Source organism: Cariama cristata, unplaced genomic scaffold (genome assembly GCF_000690535.1).
Source record: "Cariama cristata isolate BGI_N322 unplaced genomic scaffold, ASM69053v1 scaffold4287, whole genome shotgun sequence".
Taxonomy (NCBI): domain Eukaryota; kingdom Metazoa; phylum Chordata; class Aves; order Cariamiformes; family Cariamidae; genus Cariama; species Cariama cristata.
In genome coordinates, this window is record NW_009628192.1 from 57,913 (window position 1) to 70,796 (window position 12,884).

A 12,884-nucleotide genomic window follows, 5' to 3' on the forward strand; every position below is an offset into this window, starting at 1 on the left:
AAAGGTTAAGAAGGGAAGTGAGATTGTAGCAGTACCTGGGTTCTGTGGTACCAAGTGTGCTTGTCTCATTCAGACGGTGAGTATGCTGCTGGTGTGAGGCCGAGATCATTAGCTCATGTCAGTGACACTTCATAGAAGTTAATGGATCCAATATGGCTCAGTAATTTCTTCCACCTTTCCTGTGTCCCTCCACCATTTTCCCCTGAAGCAGTCACTTCCTGAATGGGGGCTCCACTCAACTTAATACAAAGTGTAAACAGGAAATACCAAGTCTTGCCCCAAGTTTAGAGCGTTGCTAATGCTTTCACGATGTTAAGAGACTGATTTTGAGCTCATTTTGCTATACTAAGTTTATGGCACATATTCTTTGATGTCCAGGGAGTAATGCTGGTGTAAATGGTGTAACAAGAAGCACATGCAGAACTGTAGGTCTATTTAAGATACGCAGTAATCTGGGTGAAGCAGAGGAGCTTCGGGTAACTCTGAATAACTTTGTTCCAGTACGTTAAGCAATAGTGGCACATCACTCTGAGTCAGTGTATGCCTTTTCTGTTGAGCTACTGTCCAAAGGACCAGAGTGGCTGTCCAAGTCTAGGGTTGCTAGAAACCAGTACAATCTCGTACTGCGTGGAATATAAACACCCTTATAGATTGCCAGCTGGAAGCATAGAATATTTTTATCTAAAGCTTATTGAGGTGGAAGGTGGACTCAAAATAACTATTGCCAAGTTGCTCATGGTATAGGAGCTTTTGTTCCAGAATAAGACTTTATTCTGAGTATCTAACCTGCTCATTTCACATGAAACACTTGTAAGTGCTCCCACATGGGAAGATTGTCAAGATTCAGTTCTGACCTTTGAATTCACAGCCTGCTATCCTCCAAATTAATTTCCACGTATAGACAAATCCTTATAACTGGACAACCCCCCTAGTGGTATAATGGGCCTTTTGTCGGCACATTATTCCACAGATGCAACTTGAAGAAGAAATTTTGATTCTGCTACAAGAGTGAGTTTTTGTGTTGCTTGTACTTCAACTGAAATTTGCCATTGTCAGTTGACAAGTTCTCAGGATATTGGCCAGCCAGCAGAGCATCAGTGGCTGAACCTGCTATATCTGTTTTATTATGTTCCTATTGTAATACTGCTTGGAGATCAGGTCTCTTCTGAACATAACAGTAGTGGTCCAGTCATCCAGGGCTTTCTATCCCTGATGACCTAGAGGTTGCAACAGAGCCTAATTAAGCTGCTACTGAGAGCTGCAAGGATGCCATCAAACTGAAATCTGCCAAAGGCATGGATACAGCTGATACAGACATAGCATACTGACAATTTGAGTGCAGATTTCATGTAGTCGAAAAGATAAAGAGACTTATGAGTGGATTAGGTCTTTGTTGCTGGACCTATATGACCTATACTAAACAGCGTAGCCATAGAATGCTTTCATGCTGTTTATATATACCCACCTGCCTTGCTGTCCCACACCCCAGAACCAGTGTGCCTCTGTCTCTGTTGTGTTCAAAAGCGAAGTTTGAAAATGTTAATGTGGTGTTGGTTGTTACAAAAAATAGCAAAAGTTTGAGTATTGTATAATTTTTATCTTCTTTGCTTAATGTGTGGTCTGGGCCTACCTTTTTAGATACTTAACTGCATATTGCATATGGGTGCTGCCCTGGTGCTCATGCTACTGCTGCAGCGAACCAGAAATGTTAACGATGGTCTTCCTCACAGCCTTATAGCAGTAGTGTCCTGTTGTACAGCCTAGGAACTGAAGCATAAAGAAAAGATTTTAAAATGTGTTGATTTAAGGTGCTTGATTTTTAGAAAATACCCTTCCTCCCCTTCTCTTCTCCAACTTATCCTCATTTGCTCGCTGCTGTTTTGCTTTTCAAACAGGATGGTTTCTTCGTCTTCCCACATGACTGGAATCCTGGGAAATAATTTTCTTGCCCTCAGCTCTAGTGGCAGGAAAGCCTTCAGTGTGCACGAAGAATAACTGAAAGGAAATATACTAAACAGATTCAGGGGAAATTCATAGACTTTGAGGGAACTAAAATCACAGTTGTAGCCAAAACCACACGTTTCCAAGGAGGTATAATTTTCATAGTCTTGTTCTGGCAAGAATTATAAAGGAAGGATTCCAAGTTAATATTAAATCAACAACTGCCAGAAGGATATACAGTCAGGCAGGCATATTGGCTTTATTTTCTGATGTCCTTCTAAAGCAGGATCACAGGCTGTTGCTTCCTATATCAGTGTGTACCAAAAGATTAATTTTTAGACAAAAACCTAAATCAACATGGAAGGTTTTAAGGAAGAGACATTGCTCCCACCAGTAATGTAGGGCAGGCAAGCACTGTCCACTGAAGCTAAAAACCGGTCAAATGCACATATTCCCTCTACATCATTTCAGAGCACCAGAATTCTTGGACTAATGAAATAACAGTTCATAGTTGAGCAAGAAGAAGAGTTTCTGAGCACTGACTATCAATACAGCATAACTAATGTGTTTTTACCTTGGAAGCCCATGCATGCACTAATCTGAGGGGTTTCATTGCAACTGTGCCTAATTTGAAATCTGTGGTCTTAACTCCTTCATCACTATTCCGATTTCTCATCTAATTGCCAGATTTAAAGAGAGTAACATAGTGAGCTTCCACAGCGCCCGAGTATCTTCTTTTGGTTTTGCCGATATTGCCTCTAACCAGTGATGGGATGACAATAGCTACGGACACCAAAATAATCATGCCATAGTCGCAGATTCAAAAGTATTTAGGTTTCATACTAAGCTGAACTCTATAGTAAATACCAACCCAACTTCCTAATGGGAGGGTATAGAGAAGACAGAGTTAAGACTTGGACATGTACAGTGAAAGGATGAGAGGCAAAATGGGCACACGTTGCACCAAGAGAAATTGCAATTAGGTATTTTTAACCCTGAACGTAGTGATGCATTGCAGCAAAGGCTCAGAGAGGTGGTGAAATATCTGTCAAAACATGTCTGGACAAGGTCCTGAGTAATGTTGACTAATTTGGCCTTGCTTTGGGGGCGGGGGTTAAACAAGATGCCTTTCAGAGGTTTCCTCTAACCTTTTGTGATTCTAAAATATACAATAGTAGCATACTTAAGATTTATGTCTAGAGTCGAAAGTAAGTCTGAGAGGAGAAACTGAAATTTAGTTACTGTTCCCAAGGCTTTTTGTGTAAATTTACTGTACAAGTAATTCAGAATATATTATCAAAGAGAAATGCTTCAGATCTATATTGACATAAATGAGGAAAGAATCAGTCTTTCAGCTGTTAAATAGTATCAAACGTTTAACCTTTTTATTTTTTCTTTTAGCTTACCTTCAATCTAATCAGGTCATGGGCTGGGGAGAGAAGGCAATTGAACTACGCTCTGTGGAAACAGGAAATCTGGAAGGAGTATTTATGCACAAGAAAGCACAGAAGCTAAAATTTCTATGTGAAAGAAATGATAAGGTACAGACATGACTACAGTGTTGTGATTTAGCAAAAATAAGTAATAGTTGACTGTAACACTAAGGCGGTTTAATTTTTGTAACTTTGGTTTTGTATTGGTTATTTCTCACCTTAGTATAACTTCCCCATTCAAAGCAAATGCAGTCACTGACCCCACAAAGCACTCACTATGCACATTGCACACTTTCACACCACCCTACTTTAGCCAGCTGTTACAACTCCTATTCCACCCAGCCTTAACTGGTATCAGAGGTGATAGCAAATACACACACTGCTAACTGGCCAGACTCCAGCACAACACGGGTGGTGGGGAGGGCTAGTGAGGCAGCCCTGGTAATGCCCAACTACAGGACTGCCTCTCCTGGCCTATGGAAATTACAGGTAATTCAGAGCAGCCATCATGGGGAAAAAAAAAAACTAACACTCTAATATTTGAGGTATGGCAGGCACTAGAGTATGGATAATTGAGTATGATTTCTTGCATATAGCAGCTCCTGATAAACGTTCTGTGAAACCTGCTTAGCCCCACTGACATATTTAGAAAACTGGGGCCCCAAAACTGTTTAGATAAATTAATTATTTGAAAATGTTCCCTTGTGTCTTTCCAAATAGGAAAAGAAATATACCAAAAAATATAACCTAGTTGTACCACAAGCATAGTTTAATTTTAAAAAGTTTCTCATTGTATTTGGGACTGTGGCATTCTCTCAGATTTCCTATATGGGTAAAAAATATTCTCATAAATGTAAACTGACAGTAGCATATCATTTTTTTTTCCCTTTCAAGGTGTTCTTTGCATCTGTACAGTCAGGAGGCAGCAGCCAAATATACTTCATGACTCTTGGTCAAAATGTGCTATTCAACTGGTAAATCACATCAGAATGAAGGATGCTTTGAAATTCCCTGTAGGTAACAGTGTAAAATGCTTGGAGGTAATATACACAAATTTGCACTTTTTACCTACAAAAATTTTGTCATTATTAACTTATCAGAATTCATATTCTTTCAGTTTGGGAAGAATTCCATTTTCCTGTCAAGTACTGCAAACATGTTTAGTTTGTCTTCTAAAATATGTTGCAAACCAAGAATGTATTCACAGCATTAGAACAACTTTAATGAAGAATGTAGCCAATACAAGAAGCTCGTGCACTCTGAGAAGTGTGCAGTTTCATTTTCACAGATGATGTAATGTTGTTATCTTGAACTGCAGTCTCTTTCTTTTTTGGACAGCAACATCTGTAGGTAGATAGAAAACCACAAACAAGTTAGGTGAGAAATGGAACCTACTTCATTTAGAATTGAGTTTTGGCTTGTTCTGCATTTCAAGCAAGCTGTTACTGTTTCACCAAGAGTCACTTGTCCCAGTCTTACAATCAGTGAAAGAGCGACAGTTCATGATGGGGCCTAATGCAGATTGGGACGCTCGAGGGATCATATCCTGTGCTAGGTAGACAGGAGCATTTTGCTGCAGAGTTGTAAAAGCAGCTACTTCTAGACATGTGCCCCACGTGGTATATTTTACAAAATGCAGGGGACAGACTTCATGTTTCTCTCGGGGCTGGATGCCTGAGCCCGTAGACACAGTTACTGTAGAATGTATTTGTAAAAATAGTTTAAATAGAAGTTTGTCAAAATCATATATGCATAAAGCATTATGGACCTGAACCTGTAACTTTTATTCAGACGCGGGACTCGCAGTCATATGAGTTGATTTAAAGGCACTACCCATGTATATAAGGGCACAGGATCAGGCACCTTCTTTTCTTCCCTTCTTGCTCTTTCAGCATCAAGTCTTCATGTATTTGTGTGTAAATACAATCTTTCCACAATGGATGTTAAGATTAACAAATGTATTCTTAATATAGTTATGAAAATATCCAAAGAGTTAATCTATTATAAATAGAAAATATAAATAATTTCAGGTGCTTTCTATGCTAATTACATCTAAATAAAGCTGCATCCCTTAGTGTTAATGGTGCCAGTGTTTCTGCATAAACTCTGTTCTCAGGGGCTTGTAACTTGGCCATAAAACTATACAGAAATATATATACTATATATAATAATATACTATGATTAAATTGTAGGGTTTAATGCAATCCTCATTTAGCTAATTTTTGGATGTGCTTTGAAAATGTAAAGCATCAAATGTAATACAAAAGAGCTCATTCCAGATATGATACAGTATGGATGATGCTGTAGGCAAAAGTCAAATCGTTAGCTACAGTGTTTGAAAATAGATATTTTTATTTCTTTTTTTTTTTTTACTTGAAATATGTGATACTGAAAGGTGCAGGGAAAGTGTGTTGGAATATCTGGTCGTCTACCTCAAGGATGATGATTCAAAGTTGACTAAGGAGGGGAGAAATAAAGTTGTTAAAACTGGTAGCTGTTTTGTACAGTATGTCAGGGGAAGTTAGTGTCAGCAGTCGTGCTGTGACTGACAGGTGCTCAGATTGCAACCGTCAGCTCCAGAACTGGTATCCTTGTCTATGTCAGCAGAGAATCAAACTTAGGGTCTAATCACCCTTCCCCCCTTCCCCATGTTGGCACCTCAACTGCTGCAGGCAGACCAGAGGTGCCTACACTGTTGCTGTCTGTGTTCTTTGGCTATGTGGAGGACTGCACTTTCCAAAGGTATTAACCTAGCACTTTTCACAAGCACTAGCTTATCTTAAAATGTATAGTGTTTTTTATGAAGTATTTTCCTTTTAAATGTTTAAACTTACAGAAAGATAAGCCTAAGGCCATATTAAAAAATTTGTGCAGTTAAATAGTCAAAGTGGTTCTTAATGTGTGCAAGTAACCAGCTTGCGTGCAGACTTGAAATCTGAATGGTATATTGTGCTTGGGCAGAGCTGAGTGAAAACAGGAGGTCTCTGTCTATTTGTAGTAATGTTCCTACCTGTTGCCAATGCTAGGACTGGGGCAAATGAGCAAAACATGGATTGGCTTCCTATGCTATTGAACACTGTGCTTGTTTTGTTCAACATTCACCAAAAAAAACCCACGCCAAAACCAAACAAACCCTAACCTGTAACAGAAACAGAGATGAAAGTTACAATTACAGGCAAAAAATAATTTGCAGACAATCAGAAATACAACTTACTTGCTTTTGACTTAAAATAAAAAGTCTAAGAGACTGTGAAGAAAGAACAGCTTTCATTTTGTACTCACTTAGGTGTGCAAAACTTGCTTGCAAAACTGCTCATACTATAAGCAATCAGTGATCCAGGCTTCCCTATAATATTTTTTAAAGCATGCTTATCTCGGCAGCCTCTGCATTAACATGGGATGCATGTGAATTTCTTCCCTCTCCCATTTTGGTGTCAACAGGTAGGAGGCAGATTTTTCCTGATGCTAGGCACTAGTTAAAAAGAATTTAGCAGAGAACAGTGTGAATTTAGAACAACCCACATCAACAGATTAAAGAAGCAAATGTGGTCAAACTTGTTTAATATTATTGTAATAGAAAAGTGTGACACTAAGTTGACACACTGTAAAGACGTTTAGCTCCATACCAAGAGAGGAAAAAAAAGAGAGGGAATGTGCACTATTACATTGAGGTTTTAATTTTTTATTCTGTTTCCTTCTATTAGCAATCTTTTCTTTCCAGCTGTGATTCAATGTAGTGGGTTGGATTTTCATCTGTCACTTTGCATGTAAAACTATTGGAATTACTGGGGTTACATCCATGTGTAAATATGGAAAGAATGAGGCCCTTAGAGGTGAATGCTTTTAAAGGATTTAGCAGCAGTATTGCAAATAGCAAAAGCAACCGGCTACACCAAGAAGCCTGTGGCATTTTCTCTTTGTCAAGAGAAAATCAGGATGGTTGAAGATGAGAAGTAGCCCAGAGATGTCGAGAAGAGTAGCAGAAGAAAGTGGAAGTGACTGAAGAGGAGGGAAGAGCAGGATAAAATAAATAGGAGTAGCAAAAGGGGAGGGAGTGGATGTCTGGAACAGTGTACTGCTGTAGGAGGAATAAAAAAAGGTTAAGAGATATTAAGGAAAAGAAAGTAACCAAAGAAATGGAAAGGTATCTGCAGTGACCAGGTGGTCTGAACACTGAATGACAGGGTGTTCTGAATAACTGTTCAGCTCAAAGCAAAAGTTGAAAGGCTGGAAGAAAAAAAAAAATAATTCCAGAAAGACACAAGTTTATCCTGACATAAATTTAACTATGCAAAATGTGTATCAGAGTTGCAGTTTCATTTTGGGAGGTGTTTCTGTAGCTGTACCCTTTCACTAACTTTTAAAACCAAGGAGTGAACTGCTTAACAATGTGTTTTTTCTAGTGATGTCACTTTGATGTGAACCAATGCTATGGGGTCAGAAGGGCAGAAGCTAAGGATCCATGTCAGTAATCCTTTAGTACATGGAGTATCCTAATGGCAGGTGGTGCTCCTAATGTTATATTTGCCAAACAAACAAGATTGTGCTAATTCTGCAGCAAGATAGTATTGTATGTGCCTGTTTTCATTTCCTATTCTGCAGCCTGAACCTTGACACGACTTTAAAACCTGGGAACAACGCAAGCTATGTACTGTACGTTATGTATTGTTCCCTAATGTCGAAATTGTACAATTGAAACAGTAATAAAAAAAACTCTGAAAATCAAAACTAGTATTGTGTTTGTAACATTATGTTATATTGGCATAAGTGATTGTAAAAATCCTAGAAAGCCTTGTTATTGTTTTCCAAATCCAGTCAGTATTCCTAGGGAAACATCTATTCTGCCTATAGAGATAAAAGGAATATATTTCCTGCAGTGGATAAAAACGTTGAGGTGACAGCACGAGAGTTCAGCCTAGACAGAGTGCTAGTAAGGATGACAGCCAGCGCTGTGCTGTGCATGCTGCTAATGAGCTTTACGAGTGAATTTCCGTGCTTCTGCCTTTCTCTTTACACAAATACCCAGTGGGATGAGGGCAGTGGAAGTAGAGCACAATGACAGCTTGCAGTCATTGATGCTGCAAGAACTGGCTTTCGTGCATGTGTAGCTGCCTGAATGCCACGTTAGCCCAATTCACCTTTTCTCAGGTATGTTCACGCAGTCTTTGTCGCCACATAGAAAATTTATTGCTATACATAACAACATGAGGTGCGATAGCACATGGTAGCTGTACCACTTAAGAGTAAGAATTAGGAAATTTGCCATTTATGCCAGTGTTTGGAGTTGGAAAGGGTGCGGGCATGAGGCAAAACTTCTCAATTTTTTAAAACTAAGAGTATCTTTCATCAATGTTGTACCTCTTTTAAGCTAGCAGAGCATGTTGTTTCCAGCATGTGATGTCATAAAAAGAAGTTTTCCTGCAGTTGCAGTTGTGGGTTTAGACCTCATAAGCCAGCCAAAAAACAGCACTACAGGTGGTGTGAGAAAGGAAACTGCAGCTGTTGAAATCTGAACAAGTAACACCTGATAGAAGTCTGCAGGCAAATTAAAATGGGACAAAGTGCCCAGAGATAAGAGCTAATACAGGCAATTCCAAATCTAACCTGCAAGTACTAGGTTTGGGCGTTGATCTACCCTGTCTAGACTCGTACTAAAACATTATTTGTATTTTTATCTGATACATATACTAAGCTTGAGCCCTATAGCAGGTGCTATAAGGAATGTCAGAGGAAGTGTTGCATGGGCTAGTAACTAAAATCTCTTCCCCCACCCCTCACTCATTGGCACTGCCTGACATGCAGGCAAGCAGCAGACCCATGTAATCAGTGGTGTGCCAGCAATCAAGAGTACTCATCTCATCCTACTCTGTGGCAAATATTGACTGAACAAAAAGCAAACTGGGACCAAGTATGGCACTCATTTGTGTCACTACTAATTAAAATTAAACTTACTTACAACAAAATAAAACTAGTCTTTCATTGCTCTTGATCTTCTCCTGCTCCCCATCCTGAGTTGTTCAATTAAAATACTATTAAGAAAACACAGGGTTGCAAATTGCTAGAAACTGAACCCACTTGGAGACACAGGAGCATCCATCCATGTACTGATGCATCTGCTACAGCTTCCAGCATACAAGCAAATCATGGTAGAGGTGCGCGCTGGACTCCAGAACAACGTTCTGACATCAACAGGTAAGACCAGGCTTCAACTTGCCCTTTTCTGAGGTAGCAGCCAGGATTGAGCTAAAACGTAATTTACTTAGTCCCCTCCTCCTCTACACACACTTCATTCCAGCCCTATATACCTCTGAGTCTGCATCTTTTTTGTGCTGTATATTCTGTAAGGTCCTGCACAAAAATATCAGCATATTGGTGCCAAAAGGCCATAGCGAGATGGCTGCTAGATTTTTATTCAACATAAGAAAGCAACCATTTCTTTAGACTCTGCAAGGTAGACCAAAAAAAAAAGCCAGGACGGGGAGGCATGAATTAGCAGGCACTAATAAGGAACATACAGAATTCCTCTCTCCCAGGCAGAAACTGCCTCACTTTAAGAACCCTTCACACTTACTGCGACTTGGCAGTAGAATTGCCCTGATGAAGTTGTATTATCCATGTTGCACCTAAAGGCATACATAGAACAGTTTATATCTCACCATCACAAAGCACACTTTTGTAAACAAACAATGCCAGTCCAAAGTGAAAGCTTTTGGGGTTTTTGTCTCCTAATAGGAAAAACTAAAATGTCTTCGTTAATTTAAAACTATTTGCCAGACAGTAGAGCTAGGCAGCTACACACACAATGCCAATTACGTAATATATCAAAAAAAACTGTAAATAGCTTTGTATAGCTATTGGAGCTCAAATGAAATGGCATTTAAATGTAAAACAAAGCTAAAATTAAAAAGTAGTTTGTTTCATGGCACCAAATTACGCTGGAATGAAATTGTTCCTCCAAAGACCATCATAAAAGCTAACTTGCAAGTTCAGTTCCATGTTTAGACAGCTGTATTTAAGTTAAATGAAACACTAGCAAACCTGCAATCTATATAGAAGACTTCTACAGATTCTAAAACCTGCACAATAAATCAAAGTTCCACATAAAAGTGTAACAGAGCTGCCTGCTGATAGCCCACCACTTTCTTAAACTGCTCTTCAAAGTGCACAGAGCTGATTAAAGGGCAAGAGAATGTCTGCTGGGTAATCACCTCAAATGTTATTTTAGCATTATTTAATTGCTTCCTGTTATTTTCTAGGTTGTTTTAACAAAAGCACCTAGGACATAATGGTGAAATGTATTAGAAAGGCTTTTCCATTTTTGTCCTCAAAACACTTTGTCGTGAACAACTGTGTTTTACAGTAAGCTTTATGATCTTGCACAATAGCTAATTTTTTTCAAAATCTACAGCATCACCTTTTATTCTTTCATGCCTTTCATTTCTCCAACATTTATTAAATGTAATGTTTAATAGAATGTAATAACGTCCTCCTGTTCAGCATAGCCCATTCCTCACTTGCATTGCTATAGAGGCTAACTGCTGTTTTTCTTAAGGTCTGTTGTACATAAAAACTAAGATACTTGACTGCTAATTACGTCTGAGAATTTGAGACCATGCACTGGTTCACCAGAGGCCGACACTGGTATAGTTCAGCGTGCTTAATTGTAGGTATATGAAAAATCATATTGTCTTCAATGAACTTCTTACAGGCCCCAACGGAACAGACTCAACATAACACACTGAGCTCTCAGTTTTTGTGATTCTGATACAGCCATCGCTGAGCTCTCGGTTTTTATGATTCTGATACAGCCACCTGCTGATGGTTCATTGCCATTCATTACTGGTTCTCCAAGTGTTTCTGAACTTCCAGTTTCTAATGCAGTCACATCCGTCCCACTGGTCAGGTATGGCAGGGAAATCATGTCTAGAGGAACCCACTGACATAGCCAGTCATTAAAACATGCTGTTGACATGCCATCACCAAAAGTTTTACCCTGTTCCATTTTGAAATTGGTATGTCAGCTAGACCTCTGCTGGCAAGAAAGAAGGTAACAGGAGCAAGTTCCCAGGAGAGGGAACTATCTTGCACCTGAAACTGCAATGCATACAAATTTATACAAAATTATAAAGTATGAACACTACTATCAATCCATATCAGTCCCTTATCACTCCACAAAAGCTACAGCTTCATAGTTTTCATGACTGGAACCACAGTGACTTACAATAATAAAAAAAATCCTAACAATAGATGTACATGTAACAATTACCTCTGCTATAAATAAAGTACCTTTCTTCTGCAAGTCATATTACAAGCACAGACAAAAGTGGAGAGAAGCGGGGAACAGACCACAGCTCTCCAGGTAGGGCTTGTATGCGATGTGAAATCACATCCTGTGCAACCACAGTAAAAAGCTGTTTCGGTCATGTTCTTTTTTTAAAATTGTAAATGCCATTTTATCAGTCCACACAACAGATCATGTGTTTACCGGAAAAAAAAAAAAAAAAGACACCACATTGAAGTTTTACTCAATACCTTGGCTTCAACGCATACCTCAAGAATAACTGATTTGTTTTAAATTTTCTCACTAAGGAGTGTGCTGCTACATAAAATCCATAAACTCATACTATTTCTAGGGCAGCCTAAAGGCCAGAAAAAGCTTGATTTTTATACCCCCTTGTCTAGTTTTTCAGTCTGTTTTAAATGGTTCAAGCAACAGGTTTTCCAATTTCCCTAAGACAAATACTCCACAGTGGCAAAGGCAGTAGACTAAGAATACAATCATCCTCACACTGTGAGCTCAGAGACCTGCTTCTGGCCCAGCGCTTGAAGCAGCTCTGCCTGAACTGCAGCCCCACTTCTGTCTTCTGGATTTCCAAACGCTACCTGAACCAGTGACACTACAAATACTGGAAACTGCTTCTCTTCTTCCTCTTTCTGCCCCTTTATCTTTATCCCTGTCTCGTCATTCTGTCCTGCTGCTTTATAGCCTAATGTTTCCTCTAATAGAAAAAATACATCTATTAACAAGTACTGATAAAGTATTAAATACAAACTTCTTAATCCCCAGAAGTTTCATTAATATCATAAGTTATCACAGTATCATAAAGAAGAGTAGGATGATCTTGATAGTAGTAGTGGGATGAGAATCAGTAATAAAAGAAGTAAGGTCACACACACTTAGGGACCACTAGTAAGAAATCCTCCTAATTGATGGAAACTCAACCATTGCTGTTGGAAACAACAAAGAAGGACTCGGGAGACTTTTTTCAATGGCAGGATGATTATGATTACCACCACGCTGCAACTATGAAAAAGGTAAACAGAATTCTGGGAACTAGCACAAGACACTTCCATTGCAGTTAGGAAAGCATTCATCATGAGGCAGAAGCAATAATGAGCATTATGCATCCACTGAAAATGGAATCCGGAACAGGTGCAGCGGAAAGGCCGTAAGAGGACGCCGGGAACACAGAGCCTGTTACTCAGGAGGCTGGCAGGCCCGGCGGCCGG

The 12,884-nt window shown here is 39.2% G+C and overlaps 1 protein-coding gene across 1 annotated transcript in view; it reads left to right on the forward strand.

Moving 5' to 3' along the window:
- The window catches only part of LOC104165142 (mitogen-activated protein kinase kinase kinase kinase 4-like), a gene marked incomplete at its 5' end in the record, with an annotated part of 61,388 nt that extends 56,701 nt beyond the window's left edge, over positions 1–4,687 (forward strand). The window contains 2 exons of the mRNA XM_009704700.1: positions 3,343–3,482; positions 4,269–4,687. Of these exons, the coding sequence (XP_009703002.1) occupies positions 3,343–3,482; positions 4,269–4,352 (224 nt within the window). The remainder of the gene's footprint in view (positions 1–3,342; positions 3,483–4,268) is intronic.
- Positions 4,688–12,884: the final 8,197 nt, after the last annotated feature.